The sequence below is a fragment of the Prenolepis imparis genome, unplaced genomic scaffold (assembly GCF_030444845.1).
Source record: "Prenolepis imparis isolate NDT839.2.m4 unplaced genomic scaffold, iyPreImpa1.0 SCAF_3, whole genome shotgun sequence".
NCBI lineage: Eukaryota > Metazoa > Arthropoda > Insecta > Hymenoptera > Formicidae > Prenolepis > Prenolepis imparis.
The window spans coordinates 15,248,740-15,271,892 of NW_028141161.1; the positions used below are offsets into that span (position 1 = coordinate 15,248,740).

The following is a 23,153-nucleotide window of genomic DNA, read 5'->3' on the forward strand; positions in this document are numbered from 1 at the left end:
CCAAATAGTACATATTATGCCAGCCAATCACGAATAGCTGGTCACGTGACCAGTTGTCGCTTCTCTCTCCTTGAGGTTCTCTAATCCTGGCAATTCGTCAAAAAAAGATTGCTTGTAAAAAAATCGCATTACGGCGAACAAATTCATATTCAATTTATTTTTATTTTCCTGGAACACCCGCGAACTGTCAATTTTAGCACAATCAATTTTATTTCGTCTCTCCGTACGTCGCAAATTAAAACTTCGATTCAAATGTCGCGCGCTACAAGAATGTAATTTGAAAGCAAGGTGTGTTCGAAAATCCTACTCATAGGTTAAAGTAGCTTTTAATTGACCAATCAAAGCGTAGAAATCCTTGAGAAGCCTTCATTTGCGCACAGTACAATTGCACACGTTGCAATTGCACACCGTGCTATTAACACACAAAGTTGCGCACAGTTCTTTTGCGCACCGTTCGTTTGCACACCGTGCAATTGGACACGAAAATGCGCGACACATGCTCTATTCACACACACACACACGGGGGTGGCAAGGGGGGCCTTCGGCCCCCCCCTCCCGCATCCACCCCGCCGGTAGGGGTGCCTACGGGACGCGCATCTTCGTGTCCAATTGCACGGTGCGCAAAAGAACAGTGGGCAAAAGAACTGTGCGCAAAAGAACTGTGGGCAAAAGAACTGTGCGCAACTTTGTGTCTAAACGCTGGGTCCACAATAGGTGATTTAAGCCCTAAGCCTTAAGAAATTGACCAATCACAGTCGAGTTTTCTCCTCATACTTGACTGCGATTGATCAATTTCTTAAGGCTTAAGCCTAGTCTACAATAGAGTCGTAAGGTCGTAAACGTAAGAAATTGACCAATCACAGTCGATTATTCTCCTCGAATTCAACTGTGATTGGTCAATTTCTTACGTTTACGACCTTACGACTCTATTGTAGACTAGCCCTTAGGGCTTAAATCACCTATTGTTGACCCAGTATAATAACACGGAGTGCAATTGCAACGTGTGCAATTGTACTGTGCGCAAGTGAGCCTCTCCTGAAATCCTTTTGTTCTGATTGGTTAATTCTATTTTATCCTACGTGCAGGATTTCCGAACGCACCCCGAAACTGCCGCGAATTATATAATTGGCGGGAATTTTAAACACAAATTACACTTTGCAATTTAATGTGAAAAAGAAATAAAGCAATCGACAATAAATGAAGTAATAATCGGACTCTATCATGGTCAGATTCTTACTTCAAGGTCTCTAGAAAAATGTGTGTCAGGCCATTCAGAAAATATAATCTATGAAATATATGATATAAATAGGTTATCTACTGTTGTGCGAGAACGCATCAAAAACACACGTGTCGTATAGAGGAGCTTATTTAAAAATGGCGCTCTTCAATCGTGCTAATATAAATTCTCTCTCGTTGTTAAATCATTGTTTTTACAAATTCGCGACGAGTACTGTAAGATTAAAAACACGCGACCGCACTTCAGTATCGTCAAGTCTCATACAAGATAGGATCAAACTAAGTAAGACACAAACAATCGTACGACACAATTTTAGCGTATAACCTATAAGCTTGCAAATAATACAGGCTGTAACTCTTTTTTTTTGTGTGGAAATTTATATTAATCTTGTCCTAGATTATTTCTCAAATACAGTGCGACTTAATCTTCCATTTATGTCAATAACGATGTCATTTTTTTTTTTTCATATAACTACATCTATTCACATAATGACATAATCATTGTCCGGTGATTTTGCAGGTTTGGAAAATAAAACAGAGTCGTCGAATGTTAAGAGCACGACATTTGAAACTAAAATTGCCAACAGAAGAGATCAGGCACGTCGAAGTATATTGATACAGGTATACTCGTCGAATTCACAAGACGATCTCCAGAGCTATTGTGCTCAATTTGGAGAAATTTTAAGTTTCCACCATTATCAAAAGGACAGGCAACATAATTATATTTTGATTGAATTTAAAGATATAGTATCAATAAACGAAATTATGTCATCTGCTTCCTTTATGGATGGAGACTTAGTCGCCCCTGTAAAATCATCGGTATTATGGTTCCGCAAAGGACAAAATTTGCGTCATAAGACAAATAATCAGAAAAAGATCCTAGCCACAGAAAATGGTTGCGTATGCCCTACTGAAAAAGAAATTGCAAGTTTCTTACGCAATGCAAAATCGGTAACGTCATTAATATGTTATATTTATGTTACATTATATGTTAGGATTATTTGAAACTGATATTTTTAATTTACAGATATCAGGGCAAATAACAAATCTGTATGAGGCGTTAAAGCTGGGCGATTTAGAAACAAGACTGAGATTTCACACTGCACATCATCTGGAGCAATATTTTTCTAAACTATTTCAGAATACAAAAATTTTACCTTTTGGCTCTTCTTTAAACGGTTTTGGAAGGAAAAGATGTGATCTTGATTTAGTTCTCGTTCCCGATAATATTAAGGAAGTAAATACAATACAAGTAATATATTTTGAATCATAATTTAAATTCTCACAATTTTAATACAAACACTAATGAGATATAACGTTTACATAGCATAATTCCGCGAGTAGATTAGTATTTCATACAAAACCTATGAAACTTAGCGAGAGGCAGGAAACGAAAGAGTTTATGGAAATACTCGCAAGTACTATGCAGCATTTCATCCCTGGAGTTCGTAATGTACGAAGGATCCTAGAAGCTAGAGTACCTATAATTAAATTTCACTACGAATACACGAATATTGAATGCGACTTGAGCACAACAAACATGTAAGCTAAACTATTTAAATCTGATTTACAGAAATATATAGAACTAAGGATATTTTTATATATTTTCATAAAAAATTGGATGCATATTATTAATACCGATCTCTTCTGTAGGGCTGCCATATATATGTCCGAATTGTTAAATTTATATGGAGAAATAGATTGGCGAGTAAGACCGCTTGTTACAGCAATACGGAAATGGGCAAAGAGTCAGGAGATAACGTGTGATGTACCAGGACAGTGGATAACAAATTTCTCCCTTTCATTATTGGTGCTCTTCTACTTACAACAGAAAAACATACTACCGTCCTTAAAATCATTGAAAACGTATGCAAGTAAGTAAGACAAAATTACAATATCTATAGATAATACAATTGGGATAAATTGTTTCTATTTTTATATCTTTTTTTTTTTTCTTTTTATAGCATGTGACGACATTCGTTGTACAGAGAATGGCATTGATTGCACCTTCTTACGGGATATTGAAAGATTGCCGGCCGAATACAAGTATAAATCAAATCAAGATAATCTGGAGTCGCTGTTGCATGGTTTTTTCGAATTTATTTCGACATTTGACTTTCACATAAAGGGGATATGTATCCGCGAAGGAGTGCCGATCCGGAAACCATCGCGCTCGGCACTTCATATCACCAATCCCCTTGAAACGACGTTGAACGTGTGCAAGAACGTAAACATTTACGAGTTAAATCGCATAACGGAAAAGGCGCACGATGCAATATATATGTTAGAGACTACTGACGAAGCCAGCAATAACAGTTGGGGTCTTTTGGCTTTATTAAACATGAAAACCCGTGACGTAATAAATGTGCTGAAGCCGAGCAGTAAAAAAAAACAGAGTACCGCGGATTATTTGGAAGATTATTCTCATGGGGTTTCTGAAGTTGATATCAATCTGCCGAAGAAGAAAAAAACGGTATGATGATTAGACAAATAGCAGTGTGTTTTATATATATATTTCATCTCTGCAGAAATATACTTGTCGTATATATTCCTGCACGAGAGGCTTGCAACAATTTTTTTATATCAATGATTTGAAATAATATCTAGTGATGATGCCAGAAAAACAGACATTTTATGCGAGAAGAAAAAAAGAAAGGAAAAGACGGAAAAGACTTGTTGCAACCAGTTGTATGTACTGTACTATAATATGTGCATTGTGAAAAAAATAGGAGAAAGATGTACATAAAATATCGACATTAATTATATTAATTACATGAATCGAAAACGAATGTGTCAGTTGTAACATATCACAATCAGTTATCGGATTAATTTATTAAGAAACTAATTATAATCCTGTTATATTTTGGATACTTTCGATTATATGATGACTAAAATGTTTCTCATCTGTTAAAATTTCTAATTCTATATGCAACAACTGATCAAATTCGACATATATATATCGAGCATATAGCTCTACTACCATGTTTTACACATGACACACAACCGCGAGCACTCGTAAAATTAAAAACAAAGACGATGATGCGTCACTTTCATAGATGCGGTATATATGTATCTATATATATGAAATCAAGGCTATATTTATTAACTTGTATATATTTTTTACTATACCAGCAATTTCGACATTTCTCATACATGCTTACAGTGTACATTCGCTATAATTATATAGAACGTTCATTATATAATCCTCGCTGAAGATTATAAATTTTCGCTCTCGGTTAAATTCGAAACAACGATTAACGATCGTATTGACTTTCACAAGGAAGAGCCGATTCCTCGTAACACCGATTATACTTTGCGTATATCTCTCGCTTTAGATAATCTTGATTATTATTACGTTAAGTAACAATCAATAACGTATGATCGTGAAATCGCCCGGGCGATGACGCGACCCATCGAAGGGCGATCTGTGAATTTATAATGCGATTGGCGATTACGAGTAAACGCGCTCGAATTAGGCTATTCTTCGCGAACGAATATCGTCGATTAAATTCGTAACGTATCGTGACTGGCAGTGTTGTTTATACTAACTATAAGTATTACCGTATTTATTCGGCCGAATTGCGCGACGTACTTTACTGGACTATGCATCCGACCCGTTGACGTTAAAAGATAAAAAAGAAATCATCGTGCAAGGTGATTAATCAGATTCGCGTAATTTTAACGAAGAAAGGAAAAAATATACAGGAGGACTTTATTCTCTTTCATATAATGAAACGGAAATAATATATACGTCAAAAGGTAAAATTAAATAAATGTTATCTTTTTATATAATGAATTTAAATTGCAACGTCAACCGTGGTTCTTCTGCAATTATTGTACATTATATACGCGCGTTTTTTTTTATCCGAAAACTTTTTTTCTTTCTCGCTATCCCTAATCAAGGCTCTACGTGTATCAACCGTCCCAGACAAGTCGCAGATCAACAATACGAGTAGCGGATAATCAGTTTTGATCATACAACTCTTTTTCTTTCCCGTTAACGTCCGATTTACAGGATAGGCAACGATACTGACCTTCGGCGCTTTTTCATTATCAAGTGCAATTAAAATCGCTATAAAAGGCGTCCGCGAGAGTCGCATACGATACAACTCCGATATACGCGCGAGACACATACATAATATAAATATCGAAAACTCGGAATAATACAAATACATCATGCATTTGGTCGGGATCTGAAAGAAATTTGACAATCTCTCGAAAAGCAATATAAAGACGAAAGTGCACTTGTCTCGAAAGGTGCTTCTCAACAACTATTCTTTTTTTTTTTTTTTTTTTTTTACGACAGATATATCGCGCAATATAGGTTTTTTTTATTATTGTGTTTTCATATATTTTTATATGATTATTATTATTATTATTATTAATATATCGGTAGAATGTCCAAAATCTTCGAAAACCTGATAATCGTCGGCTCTCGCAACAATACGCGTTCCGTTGCTAATAAATAACAAGTATACTTAAGCCACGTGGGGGCACGGCGTGTTTAGTCTTTCGAATAATATTCTTTATCTAGACTCGCGGATATCTTATTCGAGATATCTTCGGACAAACAACTCTTCAATCTTTATTATATTACTCTGTTGCGCGCGAAGAGAAAGAGGAGGAGCTGCAAAAGGGATCGAAAACGACCGAGAGTAGCCTTATTAATTCGTCTTGCTCTTACGATGATAACGATGATGATGCAGATGGTGATGTCGCAGCTGGGAGCGCGTCTCCTGCACGGCTGCCACCAAAGTGCGCACCGCCTCCTCGTGGCCCTCGAAGCTGTCCGCTTTCTTCAGCTGGCCGAGGGACGACGCTCCGGCTCCCACCCCCTCGGCGCCGCCGCGCTTGCTCTTGGGACGCGGAAAGGTCTCCCAGGAACGCTGCTTCTGCACGAGAGACGACGACGACCGTGACGTCGGTCCGATCAAAACGACCAGGGTTTTCCGGGGGTCCTGCGCGATGGATTGTTGATGACCTACCGTCCCATCGGCGATACTCGATCGCCTGCTGTTCCCGGAACCGGTGGTGCTCAGGCTGTCGCAGCTGGCGCGTCGTCGCCTCCTCGCATCCGCCGCCCTCGCGCCTTCGCCGTAGAACAACTCCTCGGAATCGCTAGCCGGATAGATCTTGGCGGCTTTGCAGCTAACCGGAATCGGCGGTATCTGCTCGTCCGCTGGAACCGCGTGCACTTGCGCCTGCACACGCTTCTTGGCCTCGCCCATGCTCGAGGCCTCCGAGATTCGTTGATACTCGCCTTCATCTCCTGCTGGAAGCACGTCTTTTCTTAGAGGATTATCTCGACTCTTCTTCGACCGAGGCGGCATGATTGAATGAAAATTCGCTCGGACGACAAATGAGACATTTATTTAATTTCTGTGAAAAATCGGCGCGACAGACGTTTACATCTCTTATCTCTTAAATGTATATTTACATATATATTGTGTGCTGCGAGTTGTCGGATGTTTATCGCCTCTATAACTCTAAACCCGATATTTCGCCCCCGCCCCCCTCCCCTTTCCCAGTGGACTACAATAAGGAAGACCTGTGTGTCATAATGTATAAGTATTCGTTTGCGCAAGAGACGATTTCTTCGTCGATTTTCTCATTTCTTACCGATGTGAGACTGCGGTTGCTGCGAATCGGCACACCTCTCCGCCTGATCGAGAGCCTCGGCGGACGTGTCGTCAGTGCCGCCTTTCAAGGAGCGATACAACGACCGCATCTTACCGCCGGACGAGTGTCCGGGCGGTGTCTTCGGTTTCGAGCCGTCGGGCGATTTGTGCGAGCGCCGACTCTGACTGCGATCGCGACCGTCCTCCCTGCCGGGTGACTTCTTACGATCGTCCTTCTGCGTTCTCGCCTTCTCGATCAATTGACTGAGCACACCTCTCTTCGGATCGGTTGACTTGGCCGTCCCGTACACGACTATGTTGCCGCTCGAGTCCAATACGGCGCCGACGCCTCCGGACGGCGTGCGACATCGCGTCGGGATTTCCTTCGTTTCTGCGAAACAAACATTTTTTTGCGACTAATTAAATGCAAATTTTGCGACAGATACGCGACTCGGTTATTTTATCGATTTAAGGAACATCGAGAGAACATGCTTTCTCTCACCCTTCATATACAGCGCGTTGTCGGCGCTCGTCGCGGTGCCACGAGAATGACGATGATCCTTCGTCGGTGCCTGAGCTTGCGGATGCGGCGGCTCCTGCATCTGTAGACGCGCCAAATGATCCAGCAGAGCCTGCAGATGTTGATTGTCGGCGGCGTCCGCCGCGGCTAGACTTATTTCTCCGGCGCCGATGCCCGTGGAGAACGACTTTACGAAGGGCTCCAGGTGCTGAGCGAGCGCTTGCAATTTCTTCACTTCGCTCCTCAACGATAATATATCGTTCATCTACAAATAAAGTACAAGTTACAAAGATAGAAAGAAAGAGGCGCAATGAAAACTTGGCAAGAAAAGAACGCACCTGCGAATGAAAGATCTCCTTTTCTATGTGAATCCTACACACTTGCTCTTCCCAGAGCGCGTCAAAGATATTTCTGAGTCGCTCCAGTTCTATCTGATGATGCTCCAGCTGTTGTTCCAACATGCGGCAATCCCTCGCCACATGATCGTAACGCGTACCTAACGGCGGAGTATTTGCTCTCTTCAAGACGGAGACGTCCCGCTGCAGTTCACCCAATCGTTCCTTCACTGTCATCAGTTGTTGGCTCAGTTCCTTCAGTTGGTTATCAAAGGTTCGGCAATGATTGGAGAACGGGCCGCCGTCAATTCCGCCTTTCGGCGGTAGTCTCTGAGCAGTCTTGCTGCTCTGTTGGGAAAACGTATTCCTGACGTATAAAAATGTAAATGGTATGTACAGCATGTTACAGCGACTTTACATTCGTGTTCTGTATTAATTCTCATCATCAACTATGGACTAATTATATTACGATCTAAAGATCCCGTAGAGGAAACTCATCGATTCTTCATCAAGATATATCAATACGATACGCTACAAGTAGTCCTCTACTCTCTTTTTTTTGACTACCACAGCTATCGTCATATACACACAATCAGTATACAAGCCACACATCGTACATACATATGTATACCAACTAAAGTCCTGTGAACGGAAAAAATACTTACACAGAAGAATGAGCGCGCGAGAGAATGGCAGCGAAAAGGAAAACTCGTAATACGAAAGTAAAGGCAATCACGATGAGAATCATCATCATTATCATCATCAATCGACTGTGAGATCTCTCGTTTCGTCCGCACGTACCTGAAATATTTGCGAATCTACTGTCTGTCCTAACGTGTGAATGCCGGCTGGTGTCTGATCGTACAGGGAATCCGCGGCGGCGGCGGCTTTCGCGATTTGCGTTTGCCCTATGTAGGGCTGCAGGGCGCGGGCGAAGTCGGCGCGATAATTCGTCCTGATGTGGACGGTGAGCAGGGGTGGTCGCGATGGATGACCGAGCTGAGCGACGCGGCTCAGCCGCTCGAGCATCGGATGGGCCAGTTCGAGGAACTGATACTTAGTCGCCCCGCTGGTGAAGGCGGTGCACAGCATCAGGTGCATCTGCAGGACGGGTAACGCGCTACCCAGCGTCAGCAACTGCGAGCGCACCATCCGCTCCTTGGTCTCGAACTGACGTTGCAGCTCCGCGACCACGTACGCGTGCGTCTTGGTGATCGCCTCCTGCATGCCCTGGCAGAAGGCGCCTAGGGCGCGCTTCTCGGATTCGAGGCTGTGACGTAACTCGTCCAGCTGAGACTTGAGCGCCAGCACGCCGTCCTTGATGCCGGCCTGGAGCTCGCAGATAGAATTCACCGCGCGCTCCATCTTCTTCGAGGCCTGCTGCCAGGCGCTCTCGATGTCCACGCAGTGCACCCGCGCGTCCGCGGGCGTGTCGCGGAAACACGTGGCGCATAACATGCACTTGGCGCTCTGGCTGTACATGATGTATTGTTCTCCGTGGTTTGGACAGCGACGTTGAGTGTCCTTGGTGCACTTGCTCATGTGAACCACCTCGTGGGTGGAGAACATCTTGGCGCGATGGGTGTGCTCTCTGCAGTGGGTGCAAAGCGCTTGTCCTGTAAGCGCGTGAAATTTCTTTTTTTTTCTTTCTTTATACGTATATCTAGCGCGACTCGACATTAATAAAAATATATAATTATATTTCATATAGAACGTACCGCAGGTTGTGCAAAAGAACATCGTGGACTTGTCACGCTTGTCGCAATTGGCACACGGTGGATTCTCAGAGTTCGCCAACTCCACCAACTGACGTATCAGCTGATCGGGCGGTGGTAGTTGCGCTCCATCCTTTAACTGTGTCTGTTGCCTACATATATCAGGGAATATTAGAAAATTGCATGCATTATTATATATTAGATATAATAATAAATATCAATTATATATATATATATTAATTAGATATATAATTATATATAATATTATATAAATAAACGCGCGATAAACCTACATTGAATGGATGACGAACAGTGTATAATATAGCTTAATAAATAATTAAAAATAATTCATATGGATTAAAAACATTTTTTACTGAACTTTTCGAGTCATCACTGACTTTAGAAGATACGAATAAATTTGATGATAAATGAGAAAATGAAATTAAAGTCTGCCCGAAAGACCAATAACGGTGTGTGTATGTGTGTACACATGTGAATCTCGATGAGGGATGACTGGACAAACGCATCGCATCGTTATCTACCCGCAGATGAGACACTTGATCGTTCCGTCGATGTGCGGGCCGTGTATGCAACGTGCGCAGAAGGTGTGGAAGCAAGAGAGCAGACAGGGCTCGTTGTAGTAGTCGTGGCAGATGCCGCAGATGAGGGGGTTCCTGGGCCCGCCGCCCGGCACGCCCGTCGTGCCGTCGTCGCCGACCCCGTCGCCGACCGCCGTACCCGAGCTCGCCATCGTCGTCGACGTCGGCGTCACTCGGCCACCCTGAGCCTGAGCACCCGTTAATCGCGCGCGCGCGCGAACCACGACACGCGCCTTCCGCCCTCCTTCACGATACCGCTCCCTGTCCCATGCTCGCGTACCCCTCTGCAGCAGAGAACGGATGCGGTTTATCGGGATGCTGCGCGCGCGTAACTTACCGCGAGGCAACATGGACAACAATCTCGGCGAGATGACGCGGATACCGCGGACACGAATGAATCTAGAGTGATGTTTACCCCTAGACGGCGCGTTGGCCCCGTCCCGCAGAGAGCCCCGACCAGAGAGGGTGGTTTATCGGTTGCTGCTCGCTCGACCCGTCATTCTGACGTATAAGCGCGCGCGCCCGCGGCGATCAACCTCTGCGTCTCTGCGCAACTGACGATTACTCCGAGCACTGACGTCACCACAGGGCGAAGCGCCTACCACCCCTTTCTCACCCTTCGCCTTCTAAACACACACACACACACATATACATATATTTTATATTTATGTACACGCGTACAGAGAAATTCGTACACACACAGCCCGCCCTTTCGTTTCTCGCTTCCACCCCGTTCCGCAGCCAGCACCGCCCCCGCGTTTGCGTATATGTGTACACATATTTACGTACGCATACACATGCAGAACGTATATATGTATATGATGACGACATGTTGGTGCAAGAAGGTGCAGGCAAACGCCCGGGGCGGGAGCAACATCTAAACAAAAATTAATCGCATAATCTTTCCCTCCTCTCCTCTTTAAAATGTTTTTGAAGATAATTCTCTACTTACTTTATTACATTCTCCTCATAATTGTCGTGTATATAAATATGTGTATTTGATTTTTCACATATAGGCGATTCATCCCCTTGAAGGGATTCTTCGAAATAAACTAGTAGGATCTGCGGAGGATACATCTCGTATTTGGGGCGAAGCCGCCTTTCGATACACGGACACTTGTATACACACACATGCAAAGATGTTTCTACCATCGTTCTACTTTCTTTTTTCATTTTATTCACGAGAAGTGCTCCTTAGCGGAAATAAAAATTCTAGATACTGAAATGCAAAAAATAAATAAAACTTTACTAGATTTGTATATAATATTTATACATATATATTATTTGTACGTATATTTTTATTTATTCATATACGATCGACAATGACAAAATTTTATTTAAATTAGAATTGCAATTAATTAATTGAGAAAATTAATCTATTAATTAATGTTGGTTCATCGATTATTACCAAAACTTACCCTAATTATAACGCAGTTATGTAGTAGCTTTTTTCAAGCTCGTTCCATTGTACTCAAGTATGTACGTCCTCAAACGGGTCACTGGGAGTCGATTCAACGTGACCCCTCCGTATTCTCTTCAGCTCGAGAGCCGGACAATACACTTTCCAGCTTGACCCGTCGATGCTGACCCGTGCAGATCCGATTGCCGTCCCACAAACGCATTGTCGCAGAATGAGGATTGAGAGAGATTGCGATCAAACTTTCCTTCCGCATCGCGTGTCGCATCTCCACCGCGAGCGTTCTCGTTTCCTATTTAAATCTCAATTATCCAATTATCAATTATCCTTCCATTCTATTATGTGTACCTCAATTTCAATTTTCTCTTACACTTGAATTCTGATATCTCTCCTTTTTATTATTATTATCAAAATTATCAAATTATTAAAATATAATATAAATTATATTAATATAAAAAATTATATTAATATTAATATATATAAATTAATTGATAATAATTAATATTAATATAAAATAATATAAAAAATATAAATTATTAAAATAATATAAAGGCATCATTCCTTGCTCGTTTTATTACAAAAATTTTTGTATTAATTAATCGCGACCAAATTAATCGCAGTTAATAATAAAGAAATATTTGCGATTAATAAGATAATTTATAAAGATAATGGGAAAAAGAGAGACAGATCGAGTTCTCTAGATCGCGTTCTCTTCGCGCATTTTCATCGCGAAATTGTATATTGAAAGGCGAATATTGCAGTCTCTCGATGGATAGTATTCCTTCTGCGTTCTCGTAAGAAGAATTCCGAACCTTGGCGCTTTGCAATTTCTGCGTCGGAAAGTTTCCTATATTCATCGCTTTATGACGGTCGATTCATGGCAAAAGCGCCGACGTGCTTCATCCATTGTCGGCGATTCGCGGTTTAACCGGATGCATCTGCGGCCCCTTTTATTCTTCGCCTCTTGCAGACCGCGTACCCTATACCATATACACATGCGCGTTAATATTAAAAATATAATTAAAACATTCTAGAAATCCAGATTGAATTTACATGTTATTATAAAAGGAAAAAAATTGCTTTTTGTTAAAATTTCTTTCGGTATATATAAAAATATATATAATTAAAAAATTTTTAATTTTAATTTCGCATGTTGAGTCTTTTAAAAATCTTATAATTCTCGCTAAAAATAGAAAATTGTTTGAAATTATTCGTCCACTGTTGCTCATTCATATATATATATTTTTTTCGGATTCTCTATAGCTTCTGATAATTTGCCAGTCCCTGATGTGATTATATAAGGGCCGATTGTTCCAACCTCTTGGTAAGATTTACCCAACAGAGGTAGCATATATTTTCGTCTCTTTTCAAATAAGTTTTAAAAAAGAGACGAAGATACGCTATTATTATATACCTGTCGGGTAAAACTTACCAAGAAGTTGGAACAACCGGCCCTTAAAAAGAAATTAATAATTATATTCTCCACTTGTCAATTCATTGACAGTCAAACATCGCAGTATCATTATTATAAATTTTAGATTTTTAAAAAGATTTTTTTACTGCTCTCAACGCAAGTAAAGTTCCCTTTTCATCAATTTCCAAAAAATAACCCTCTATGTATTGAAAGGACTTAGGGAAAAAAATGTTGTATACCTCGATAAATTCAGCCTCCGATAAATCATCAGTTCGTACAAAAAAAGTATAAGCATTTATTTATTTGACGGTAGCAAAATGCAAATAACTTGTCTCTGAGAAAGTCTGGACAAGAGATGTGGGAAGACGTTGAAGTTCGCCGACAATCAAGACCATAAAACATAAAAAAAAGCGTAAACATAGAGTAGAATTTGTACGGTATAAACGTATAGACCAATCGTAATGGAGAATCTCGGCCGCCATTAACTGCGTCCGCATCGGAAGTCTAGTGTTTACGATTCAAAGTGATTCGAAGGTATGGCGGATCAATAGTTTGCGTTGGCGCGTTGTGTTAATTCTAGTTAATTCTGTCAATTCTCAATTCGTCGCGCCTAAATATGCCGTCCCGCGGAGAAGATATCCTCAAAGGCTTTCAAGTGTATCCTTTGAATATAAATTTTTTAATTTTAAAACGAAAGAGTAGACGTACGAGTTTGACAGATCCGATAGGTTATGTCGGGTAGAATCCAAGCTTTAGAGATTTTGCATTTTATTCGGAATAACGTTTAGAATTTGAAACGGAAAAGTAAAATATGTCTCCTTAATTCCATATTTATTTATCAGTAATTGGATGAATCTGCGCGATGCTGATAATGGGAAAATTTTGTGGCAGGGCAACGAAGACTTGTAAGTAACCTTTTATTGTAATTTAATTTGATTTATATAAACATTGTAGTGAATGATAACTATGGATTAAATCTTAAAATTATTTTTATCATTATAGATCTGTACCTGATATGGAACATGAGGCACGTGTACCAAAGAAGATTCTACGGTGTCGTGCAGTATCGAGAGAAATTAATTTCAGCTCTGCGGAGCCTATGGAAAGATTTCGTTTGGAGCAAAAAGTATTATTTAAAGGACGCTGCTTGGAAGAGTGGTTCTTCGAATTTGGATTTGTCATTCCTAACAGCACCAACACATGGCAGAGCTTGATTCAAGCCGCTCCAGAGAGTCAAATGATGCCAGCAAATATATTGAAGTAAGTGGAGATACGTTGTAAATTGTTTGCGAGATTTTTAGATTATTAACATATGTTTCCTTTGTGAATAGCGGCAATGTTGTAATAGAAACAAAGTTCTTCGACGATGATCTCTTAGTGTCTACCAGTCGAGTTCGTCTCTTCTATGTCTAAGACGATTTCCGAACGGTCCTCATAATTGTATATAAGGACGGGGCCAATCAGTGTGAACAGATTTCACATAAAAAATACGCAAAGAAACTTTACGGATCAGCTTTCATCTTCCTGATCTTTTACATTTTATATTTTTTATGCGTGTATTAGCAAAAGATTTTGACACTGATAATTTTGTAATAATTTACACTGTTAGAGTTCAAACACAAATTCTTACAAAATTACTACTAAATTTTATCAATGTTATTGTCGTTAATACAAGGCCTACCTAGATTATGTCTTTCATTCTTGCAACACAGAGACGTACTATGCACTGTTAAGGCACACAATTTATTATTTATTGAGTATATGAATAAATATAAGTTTTGTACATATTGTAATACACCATGCAATAGTTTTAAAAGAACTTTAAAACTTTGTGTGCATTTTGTAATTATTTATCAAAATAAACCAACTAAACCTGTAATACCTGCATTATTTAATAATGAAACTTTAATAATAAAATTTATAAATCTCTTTCGAAAGAATTATTAATGTAAATTGACAATTATTAATGTAAGTTTACAGTTATTACACCTTGCTAGCATATATGAGAGACTATTACTTAATTTTTATAAAGTCTACGTCTGTTGCTATGAAAATGCAAATTCTAAAACTAATATAAATATAATTTGTAAAAGAATCGATTTGTCATAAGAAGAGAAGTCGTGAGACGTCCACAACTTCTTTCATCACATAGCCGTGTAATATAACGGTTGCACTATTGATTAGTGGTGCACAAGCAACACTTTTTTGGCTTCATCACATCCCTTGAGGGAGTTCACGAGTTTAGTACATTCTGTCCCCTACTTTGCCTATACATCGTATCCAGGTGTAAAGAAAGAAAAACACCAAAGACGAGGAAACGTCCGAGTTGTTGCACAGCTAGTTCGAATCAAACTTCTCATCGAGCGAACAACTTGAGCTAATCATACAATACGACACGATTGATTCAATTAATATACTCGACTTTCCCCTCTCGGCAAGAAATAAATTCTCGCGGAATGGATCTGAATGAGGAAGACGAGGGTGTAAACGAGAACGGCAGGCAACTATTTCTGGTCGCGGGTGCACCGCGCGATCCTCTGGTGTCAACCGGTGCGATCGTAGCATCGACGACGAATGTCCCGGACGATATCAACCAGGGTGACGATTTGCAGTCGAGCGCCTTGGCTGGTCTGATCGGCGGCGTGCAATCCACCTCGGTTTGCTTCCCTACGAAATTCAGTAAGTGTATAACGACGCTGTCGCGTGTGTGTTGTGTCAACCCCCGGACCTGATTTAATTAACCACCTCCTGTCTCGGCTCCCGAAGTTGGAGTAGTTCAATCAAGTTATTGCTAAATGCATTAAGTGGATCATCCACACAGTCCACTCTTTTCCTTAAATAAAGTTAGCGGTAATCAGTTTAACAGTTTATGAAGCGGTTACCACCTTTCTATGCGATGAAAGACGAAGTAAAATCGGACGACGACTTCGTGATTTCGCGATTCTCGACACCGCGTTAAGATACCAATGCGATGTTTGCGAATTTTATTCCAATGTCCTTGTTAGTCTCAATGGATCAAATCGAAATGAATTGTATCTTCTTGCAGCGTATGATTTCACTAGTTCTGAAAGCGAAGAGAGGCCGTCCTGCGTCATCGGCAAGAGGAAGCAGCGTAGATATCGCACCACATTTTCCAATTTCCAATTAGAGGAGTTGGAACGTGCTTTTCAGAAGACACATTATCCGGACGTATTCTTTCGCGAAGAGCTCGCAGTTCGTATCCAATTGACAGAAGCTAGAGTACAAGTAATTTCTATGTATATTATATATATGTTATATATATATGGAATTCTGGAATATTCATATGTTTATACGTATCTCTATTTTTCCTACGATAAATAGGTATGGTTCCAAAACAGGAGAGCGAAGTGGCGTAAGCAGGAGAAACAGTGTAAAATCACGACTCACATGACATCACATTTACCACCATCGGATTGTCAAGAGATACAACAGCACCATCAATCGCAGCAACAGTCAGATCATCTATTATTGGAATCACCATGCAGTCCGCCTCCTATATACTTGGGTATGGAATGGGCAGGTTTCTCTCCTTACAACGCAGACAGCGCGTCATCCCTTATCGTGAATAAACCACCAGATGCAGAAGCTGACAACAATTCACTACTAGATCCAGAATTATTACAACTAAAATCTCCACGTTCCTAATAATATTAAGATTAGATATATATACATTATATATATATATATATATATATATATATATATATATATGTACAACACATATTTGCAATATGGATAACACTCCAAGTTTTCTGAAAAGAGAGAGAGTTACGTGATATACTAGAAATATAATGTAAAGAACTTGTAATAATTCTAAGCAAAGAATATTTACTATAAAATTGCGTGAAAGTTTAGACTGTACTTTTACGGATTATCCATGTAACCCTGTAAACCATGAAATGTATTTTGAAGATAAGAAAGCGATTAAGATTTTAATATTAATTATAAATTATGTATATATATATATATGATACTATTTAATTTAAAAGTGGACCGCGCGGAATCTTATTACACACATATATCGATTTATTATTCAACGATCAGAAAAATTATACTGCAATTATATACTTTCAGATCAAGTATACTCATATAAATTTTGTAAAAAGAAAGATACAGTAAATCACTCTATTTCAGATAAATTCTAATAAATATAGATTCTATAAAGAAAATAATAAAAAAATTTCTATTACATACAAAATTCTTTTCGCTAGATGTGTTACTCCAATGTAAAATAGTAACGTCATCTTTATTCAGTGTGTGCATATATTACAAGTCAGTAAATTAATTAAGATATTCATTAATCGATTGATCCTAACTGCGAATAAGCTGTCTACGATGCTCTTCGCAATCTTTCAAATATCGAAAGCCATTCCCCCTTTTGAATCGTCACTTGACAAAGCATTTTATCCTTTAAAATTATCTCAAAGAATAATCACCTTTTCAGATGGATTATTAAACTTAAATCAGTAATTGGCTTTGTCAAATCAGAGGTCTTAATAGCTCTCAGCAAAACATTTGAGATGCATCTCATGTGAAATAAATTAGTGACAAACGTTAAAAGGTTACGCGATATACGAGTACTCATCCGCGCTATTTGCAGTACGTTCGATATACTGTTTATCTATCAGAGTTTCAATGCACTTTTTAATCATGCCAATAGAAGGTGCAAAAGTAACTTTCGATTGACTCAGCACCTAAAATAACAATTACGTTAAATTAAATATCGTAGACAAGTGCGGTTCGTATCAAAGTCTCGCTAAAAACTCACCTCCTGTATGAGCTGATTGTGTCTCAATAGTTTACGGCTCTTCATGATACGAACTATAGCGGCTTGCAAGAACATTTTTCGGTCCTCGTCCACACTGCGATGCGTGGCCTCCGTGTCCTGCGGCGCATCTCGTTGCAACACACCAGTCACGCGGAACTTGGTTCTCTTGTTGGAGTAATCGAAATTGAGCGTAAGAACGGTGTCCTCCTCCAGTTCGCTGGATTCCTCCGCGGATTTATTGAGGATCTTGCAATCTACAAGACTGGCGGCGTGTTTCGCCAGTTGATCGTGCGACAGACGTAACGATGCCGCCGCTTCTCTGCACGGTATCGCGTCGCAGTGCTCGAAAAGCAGCAGTAACGCCATTTGATATGTCTGCACGGTGACCAGATACGATTTCTTCAAATAATTGAACTTGAGCTCGCCCTGACTCAAATGGTGTAGCCACGTGAGTTTACGACCGCTGAACTGCGTGTGATAGAACGTTTCAAAAGCCTGTATGGACTTTTCCAGTTGCTGCGGAACGTGAAATGGCCCAGGCGACGGTGGCAAAGCGAGCGGCCAGGCACCGGCTTGCAACACTTTAACCCCGAAACCGGTGCCCAATTGATTCTCTCCTTCACCTTCCCGTAAGGTCGCCGTAAATTTCGCGTTGAGATCCGCCGAGACGGACATGTCCGTAAACATGCGATGAAGTTTGTTCGTGAACTCGTAACCACACGCTCGCTTCAGATCGTCGATCATCATCTCCTCGGCGTCCATCGATTGCGACTGCTGATGTATCAATCGCTTTGCCAGCATACGCGAGTAGAATTTTTGAAATACATCCTTGTCGTCGACATACTTGAACACAGTTATGGAGCGTCTCAGTTTGTCCTCGATCTCGCTCTCGGAAGCTGCTTTCGGTGACTTTTTCAACAAAGAGTCGCAATATTTCGCCAGCTTGAAAAACAAATACGTTCAAGTATATTAAAATTTATTAATAAAAATTGTACTCTAAGACGAAAATATTATCGCGTCTATAAAATTTACCAATTCTGGTGCTCGAACTGGCTGCTTTGGAGCAGGCCTGTAGTTGACGATAGCAGAACAAGCTTTATCAAGAGCACCCACGAAACTTTGATCACCTTTGAACACATCTCTAATTAATTCCGAATATTTAGAATGTACATTCAACATGCTCTCTACAAATTGCGTGTATACCTGAAATTGAAAAAATCATTTTTTCTATATAGTTAGGAACAAATCTATATATACATATGTTAGTTAGAACATTTAAATATTTCAAACAGTTAAGTGTTATATATTTACATTTTCTCCTTGTAAAGGTCCAATTGCCTGCAATCCTTGTTGCGTGATGTGTCGAGTGAGTTTTTGTACAAGTGGGTCTAAACCTCCTGACAAAGGCCTCAGTAATGGATAAAGAAGCGCCAGATCTCGTTTACTCTCATTTTTTATCATAATTTCTGCTTCTGCATGAAGCCAATCAGCTTGCGCATCTACCATTTTCTCCTCACAACACGCTCTCACCTACAGCAAAATACTTCTGTATCATCTACCACCTCAAATTTATCAATTTCGTACGTTCGCACAAAGAATAAAAGCATACCTTTGGTACGGAACTCTTGTGAAGGAATTTGTGCGCACGTGCTTCCTCTTGATTGAGTCTCCATGTTACTTTTTCCATGTAACGTGTTACATCCAACTGTTGCAGCAACGACAGTGCCTCCGCCATGTAAAATTCTTTGCTAGCTTTCAAGAAAGGCTCCTCGAAGGCTTCTTGATACAACTAGTCGAAAGATAAAATTCAATTTAATAATTCCGCCTCTCGAAAGAAAAAAAAAATTTGTTCGTCTCATGAAAAAACTTTAAGCAATAAAAGCTTAATTAAAATAATAATATATTACATTTAATTGTCCCTTCATCTTGTACTCTTCCACCCGAACAAAGCTTTGTATAACACCACAAATAACGTCGGTTGGTGCAAGCAATTTCGAATCTCTATCGGCGTCGATACATACAAGTAGAAGTGAGACGAGCTTTTCTCTAAGCGGTATTATCATTTTTTTCTTCCAAATGTCCAAACCTAGCTCACCAATCTCCATCTGCTCTTGGCACTCTTCATCCCTGTTTGAACTCGCGCCATAGATGAGTTCCGCCTCCGAGAGCTTCTGTTTCTTAATGTGCTGTTGATTGAGGTACAAGTATAAGCTATGTAAGTAATAAATGCCCTGCGAATACTCTGTCCAGGCCCGATGATACGCCGAGAGCAAATCCGTGTTGTCATTATATGAATCGACTTCTACCAATAAATGATCTACATGATTAACCAAAAACCTCTTTGTCTCGTCGTATAAACGATCTGCCAGTGGTTCGGGATATGCGACGCACAAAGAATAAACATCACTGCAATCATAGCAATATATTATACTTTTAATATATTTCATTCGCGTTTCTTGATAAATTAAATGTAACTCTCAGATTTTAAATACCTAAATCTGTCATTCCATATAGCACGTGGGATATTTGCTAATGTTATTACTCCTTTGACAGTCTCTTGTAGTTCATGCCAGGTCTGATTGAAATCCACTCTTTTAGGTTTTAGTGACATTCTTTCCTTTAATCCACAAATCACTGGTTACTCAATCTTAACGTCGATAGCTTACTAACTCCGCAAGCTAAACTCACTGACGCTATAAACCTGCGAAACAACAATATTATGAGATTCGTAATTCCATTGCAATCAATATACATTCAAGGCATTTTGAGAGAAGATTCGATTTATTTAAGAATTATCTCAAGATTTTTCACAAGTTAAAAACAAAAGCTATGCACCAAGAGCACAAGAATAATCCTCAGAGTGTACATAAAGACTGAGTTTACGTGGCTTTGTTCGAATGTTTTGCACATCATCGATTTAAAAATAACATAAAAGTAAAATATATACACCGCACACATTCACATCTCATGGCCGCTCTAATTCTCTCTCCTGCCTCTGTCCCGCACTGCCTGTGCAAATTTATATAGTAGCAAGCAAACTCTCTCTCTCTCTCGATAGAGTCCGAGCTCTAACTCAAGCCTTAAGACCTTAATAAGCGATTAAACACTCGGACATAAACAATTCGGTCGACTTAAAATACGTGCGTGCTCTAATGGCGCACAGTTTTGTTGCGAAATACAGCCGACGAGGAGAGAGACATCGTTCTCTTATTTTCGGACGAGCGAATGAAATTAAATACCGAGAGGCGATATGTCACGCGCGTGCATCATCCGCCATCGAGCCGACACAGCTGACTCGGCGAGATGGTTCGCGCGCGCGTTCGTTCGTTCGGATGCGCCCCCTCCTAGGGTGGACTAACCAAGAAAATCGCACGGGAAGTCCTGCTCCAGGATCCGCCGCTCCCAGGATCGTTAACAACCCTCGTCCGCAACGACGTTGGCGCGTTCGTACTCGGCAAGTACGAGGACACGTACTAGCAGGGCCGTGGAACTTAATTTTTCGGGCGGGGGCGCGAATCATTCCCTGCTACGGCGAGATGCATGACACCCGCGACGACCGCGCGGACCCATTTTCTCTCTCTCGGGTTCTCGACGAGGGGAGGAGGAAGGTCCGTCCTGTTGGCGCGCCAACTCTCTGAAAAGAGGTCGTTTTTTCCCCCCTCCGGGAAGAAACGTTTCTCGAGACTGTGTGTTTATTTCTCTTCTGTGACGTCGACGTCGCGAAACGTCTCTCCCTTCGCGAGGTGAAACTCTCCCGTGTCCGCTCGCGAGATTCTCAATAACATTGCAGGTCCATGCTCTTTTTTTTTTTCTTTTTTTTTTATTTTAGAAAAATGCACAACTCTCACTAGGTATATATATGCACATTCGACGTCGTATACGTCATTCCCAAGTCTGTCAACCGCATATAACGCGAAGAGACGACGAACATGAGAAGGGCTAGTGCGCCATATTTTTGACACAAGTGATCGTCCAATGATCATCCAATAGCGACGCAACACGGGCCCGAGACTGGCCAATCAAATTCTATGGCACTCTGGCGAGTGGATTTCCGAACGCACGGTCAATGAAAAATCATGTTGTTATAACCGGTGAGTATAACGACTATATTTTTGTATAGTTTATGCTCGTGACTCGCATTTCGACGCGTCAGATGTCCGATCTGACTGACAAGTTTGCATGACTTTTTGCGCTGCGAATTATTAATATTTATATTGTAGCATTCTTATCATTTACATCAGAGAATGGTGAGTATTTATTGAAAATATAGTTTCTGCTTTTTAATTTAATTATCCTGAGAAAGAGTGTGTCTTTTAAATATCGTGTAATACTCGGAAAATAAATTCAGAGATATTTATTAGAGGTTATATTACTGTCAATTGAGTGTACAGATGACATTGCATATTTCCCGATAGATATATGAGAGAATAAATATTAAAAGTAATTGCAGTGTATGTTATATTCCTTCGTTGTATTTTACATGAAATACCTTTAATTTATATCACACTTTTTTACAGAGTATTCTAGCGTATAACGGCGGTGCCGTGATAGCCATGAAGGGCAAGAATTGCGTTGCCATAGCGGCTGATCGCAGATTCGGCATACAAGCGCAAACGATAATGTGCGATTTTCAAAAGATTTACGAGATGGAACCACACCTGTACATCAGTCTGCCCGGACTCGCCACCGACACCCAGACTGTCATGGAGAGGCTACGCTTTCGCTTGAATCTGTACGAGTTGAAGGAGAATAGGAAGATTAACCCTAAAACGTTTACCGCCATGGTCTCGAATCTGTTGTACGAAAAGAGATTTGGACCGTACTTTGTGGAACCCATAATTGCTGGATTGGATCCTGCCACGCTTGAACCATTCATTTGCAATATGGATCTAATAGGATCCAGAAACATGGCGGAAGATTTTGTAGTAGGTGGAACATGTACAGAACAATTGTACGGTATGTGTGAATCACTTTACGAACCGGATTTAGAACCCGATGAGCTATTTGAAACTGTCAGCCAAGCTTTAGTCAATGCATTTGATCGAGACGCGATATCTGGATGGGGTGCTGTTGTTTATATTATGTAAGTGTTGCCATAATGGTTTATATAAAGTGAATTTTTGATAAATATTTATATTAATTCATACACTTTTTTCAGAGAGAAAGATAAGGTTACAAAGAGGACTATCAAAACGAGAATGGATTAAATACAATCTTACAATCTTCTTTTATATCAGTATGCGTAACAAAACTTTCACAATTACCATTGTAATCAAGTCTAAGAAATGGAAAAACAAAGCTTGTAAGATTTTTTTATTAAATCCCTAATAGCTTCATTTCAAATATCTGTTGAAATATCTATTGATAATAAGAAAAAATTTGTATTTCTATCTATATTGCTCTGTATATATGTTGCATAATTTTTTTATTAAGTTTTTCTTTGGGTTTTTAAAAAATTTTTTTATTTAATTTCTTATATGCTATTTTATTAACTTGATTTATATATAAAA

General features: G+C 40.1%; 6 protein-coding genes across 16 annotated transcripts; 4 read left to right on the plus strand and 2 right to left on the minus strand.

Moving 5' to 3' along the window:
- Positions 1–1,337: 1,337 nt before the first annotated feature.
- LOC145934462 (poly(A) RNA polymerase, mitochondrial-like) lies at positions 1,338–4,021 on the plus strand. 3 transcript variants are annotated; one of them, XM_083034900.1, is made up of 7 exons: positions 1,338–1,519; positions 1,757–2,187; positions 2,264–2,488; positions 2,564–2,778; positions 2,890–3,110; positions 3,201–3,709; positions 3,844–4,021. In XM_083034900.1, exons 1-7 carry the CDS (start codon positions 1,375–1,377, stop codon positions 3,844–3,846), a joined length of 1,749 nt encoding a protein of 582 aa, XP_082891026.1. In that variant the 5' UTR covers positions 1,338–1,374; the 3' UTR covers positions 3,847–4,021. The 3 variants fall into 3 exon arrangements, with proteins under 3 accessions (XP_082891026.1, XP_082891025.1, XP_082891027.1); XM_083034899.1 differs by having other exon boundaries at positions 3,201–4,021; XM_083034901.1 differs by having other exon boundaries at positions 2,264–2,473; positions 3,201–4,021.
- Positions 4,022–4,334: 313 nt separating this feature from the next.
- On the minus strand, positions 4,335–10,888 carry LOC145934452 (RING finger protein 207). 6 transcript variants are annotated; one of them, XM_083034876.1, is made up of 8 exons: positions 10,723–10,888; positions 9,967–10,649; positions 9,428–9,576; positions 8,511–9,325; positions 7,713–8,057; positions 7,357–7,639; positions 6,856–7,245; positions 4,335–6,508 (listed from the first exon to the last, which is right to left on the minus strand). In XM_083034876.1, exons 2-8 carry the CDS (start codon positions 10,371–10,373, stop codon positions 5,901–5,903), a joined length of 2,997 nt encoding a protein of 998 aa, XP_082891002.1. In that variant the 5' UTR covers positions 10,374–10,649; positions 10,723–10,888; the 3' UTR covers positions 4,335–5,900. The 6 variants fall into 6 exon arrangements, with proteins under 6 accessions (XP_082891002.1, XP_082891005.1, XP_082891004.1 ...); XM_083034879.1 differs by lacking the exon at positions 10,723–10,888 and having other exon boundaries at positions 9,967–10,307; positions 10,439–10,642; XM_083034878.1 differs by lacking the exon at positions 10,723–10,888 and having other exon boundaries at positions 4,335–6,128; positions 6,222–6,508; positions 9,967–10,641.
- Positions 10,889–13,352: 2,464 nt separating this feature from the next.
- Positions 13,353–14,732, plus strand: Prbp (Prenyl-binding protein). Its single transcript, XM_083034939.1, has 4 exons — positions 13,353–13,511; positions 13,697–13,759; positions 13,857–14,114; positions 14,186–14,732. The coding sequence occupies exons 1-4, from the start codon at positions 13,471–13,473 to the stop codon at positions 14,265–14,267; spliced, it is 444 nt and encodes a 147-aa protein (XP_082891065.1). The 5' UTR covers positions 13,353–13,470; the 3' UTR covers positions 14,268–14,732.
- A 45-nt stretch (positions 14,733–14,777) lies between these two features.
- Positions 14,778–16,632, plus strand: LOC145934476 (uncharacterized). Its single transcript, XM_083034924.1, has 3 exons — positions 14,778–15,533; positions 15,901–16,100; positions 16,197–16,632. The coding sequence occupies exons 1-3, from the start codon at positions 15,311–15,313 to the stop codon at positions 16,518–16,520; spliced, it is 747 nt and encodes a 248-aa protein (XP_082891050.1). The 5' UTR covers positions 14,778–15,310; the 3' UTR covers positions 16,521–16,632.
- Positions 16,633–17,102: 470 nt separating this feature from the next.
- Cul2 (cullin 2) lies at positions 17,103–21,561 on the minus strand. Of its 4 annotated transcripts, none has more exons than XM_083034889.1 (8): positions 21,003–21,561; positions 20,136–20,344; positions 19,551–20,049; positions 19,253–19,432; positions 18,955–19,173; positions 18,676–18,846; positions 17,644–18,585; positions 17,103–17,569 (listed from the first exon to the last, which is right to left on the minus strand). In XM_083034889.1, the coding sequence occupies exons 2-8, from the start codon at positions 20,252–20,254 to the stop codon at positions 17,438–17,440; spliced, it is 2,262 nt and encodes a 753-aa protein (XP_082891015.1). In that variant the 5' UTR covers positions 20,255–20,344; positions 21,003–21,561; the 3' UTR covers positions 17,103–17,437. The 4 variants fall into 4 exon arrangements, with proteins under 4 accessions (XP_082891015.1, XP_082891018.1, XP_082891017.1 ...); XM_083034892.1 differs by having other exon boundaries at positions 20,883–21,005; XM_083034891.1 differs by lacking the exon at positions 21,003–21,561 and adding an exon at positions 20,591–20,872.
- Positions 21,562–21,755: 194 nt separating this feature from the next.
- Prosbeta3 (proteasome subunit beta type-3) lies at positions 21,756–22,941 on the plus strand. The gene is made up of 3 exons (XM_083034928.1): positions 21,756–21,890; positions 22,161–22,726; positions 22,802–22,941. Exons 1-3 carry the CDS (start codon positions 21,888–21,890, stop codon positions 22,848–22,850), a joined length of 618 nt encoding a protein of 205 aa, XP_082891054.1. The 5' UTR covers positions 21,756–21,887; the 3' UTR covers positions 22,851–22,941.
- Positions 22,942–23,153: the final 212 nt, after the last annotated feature.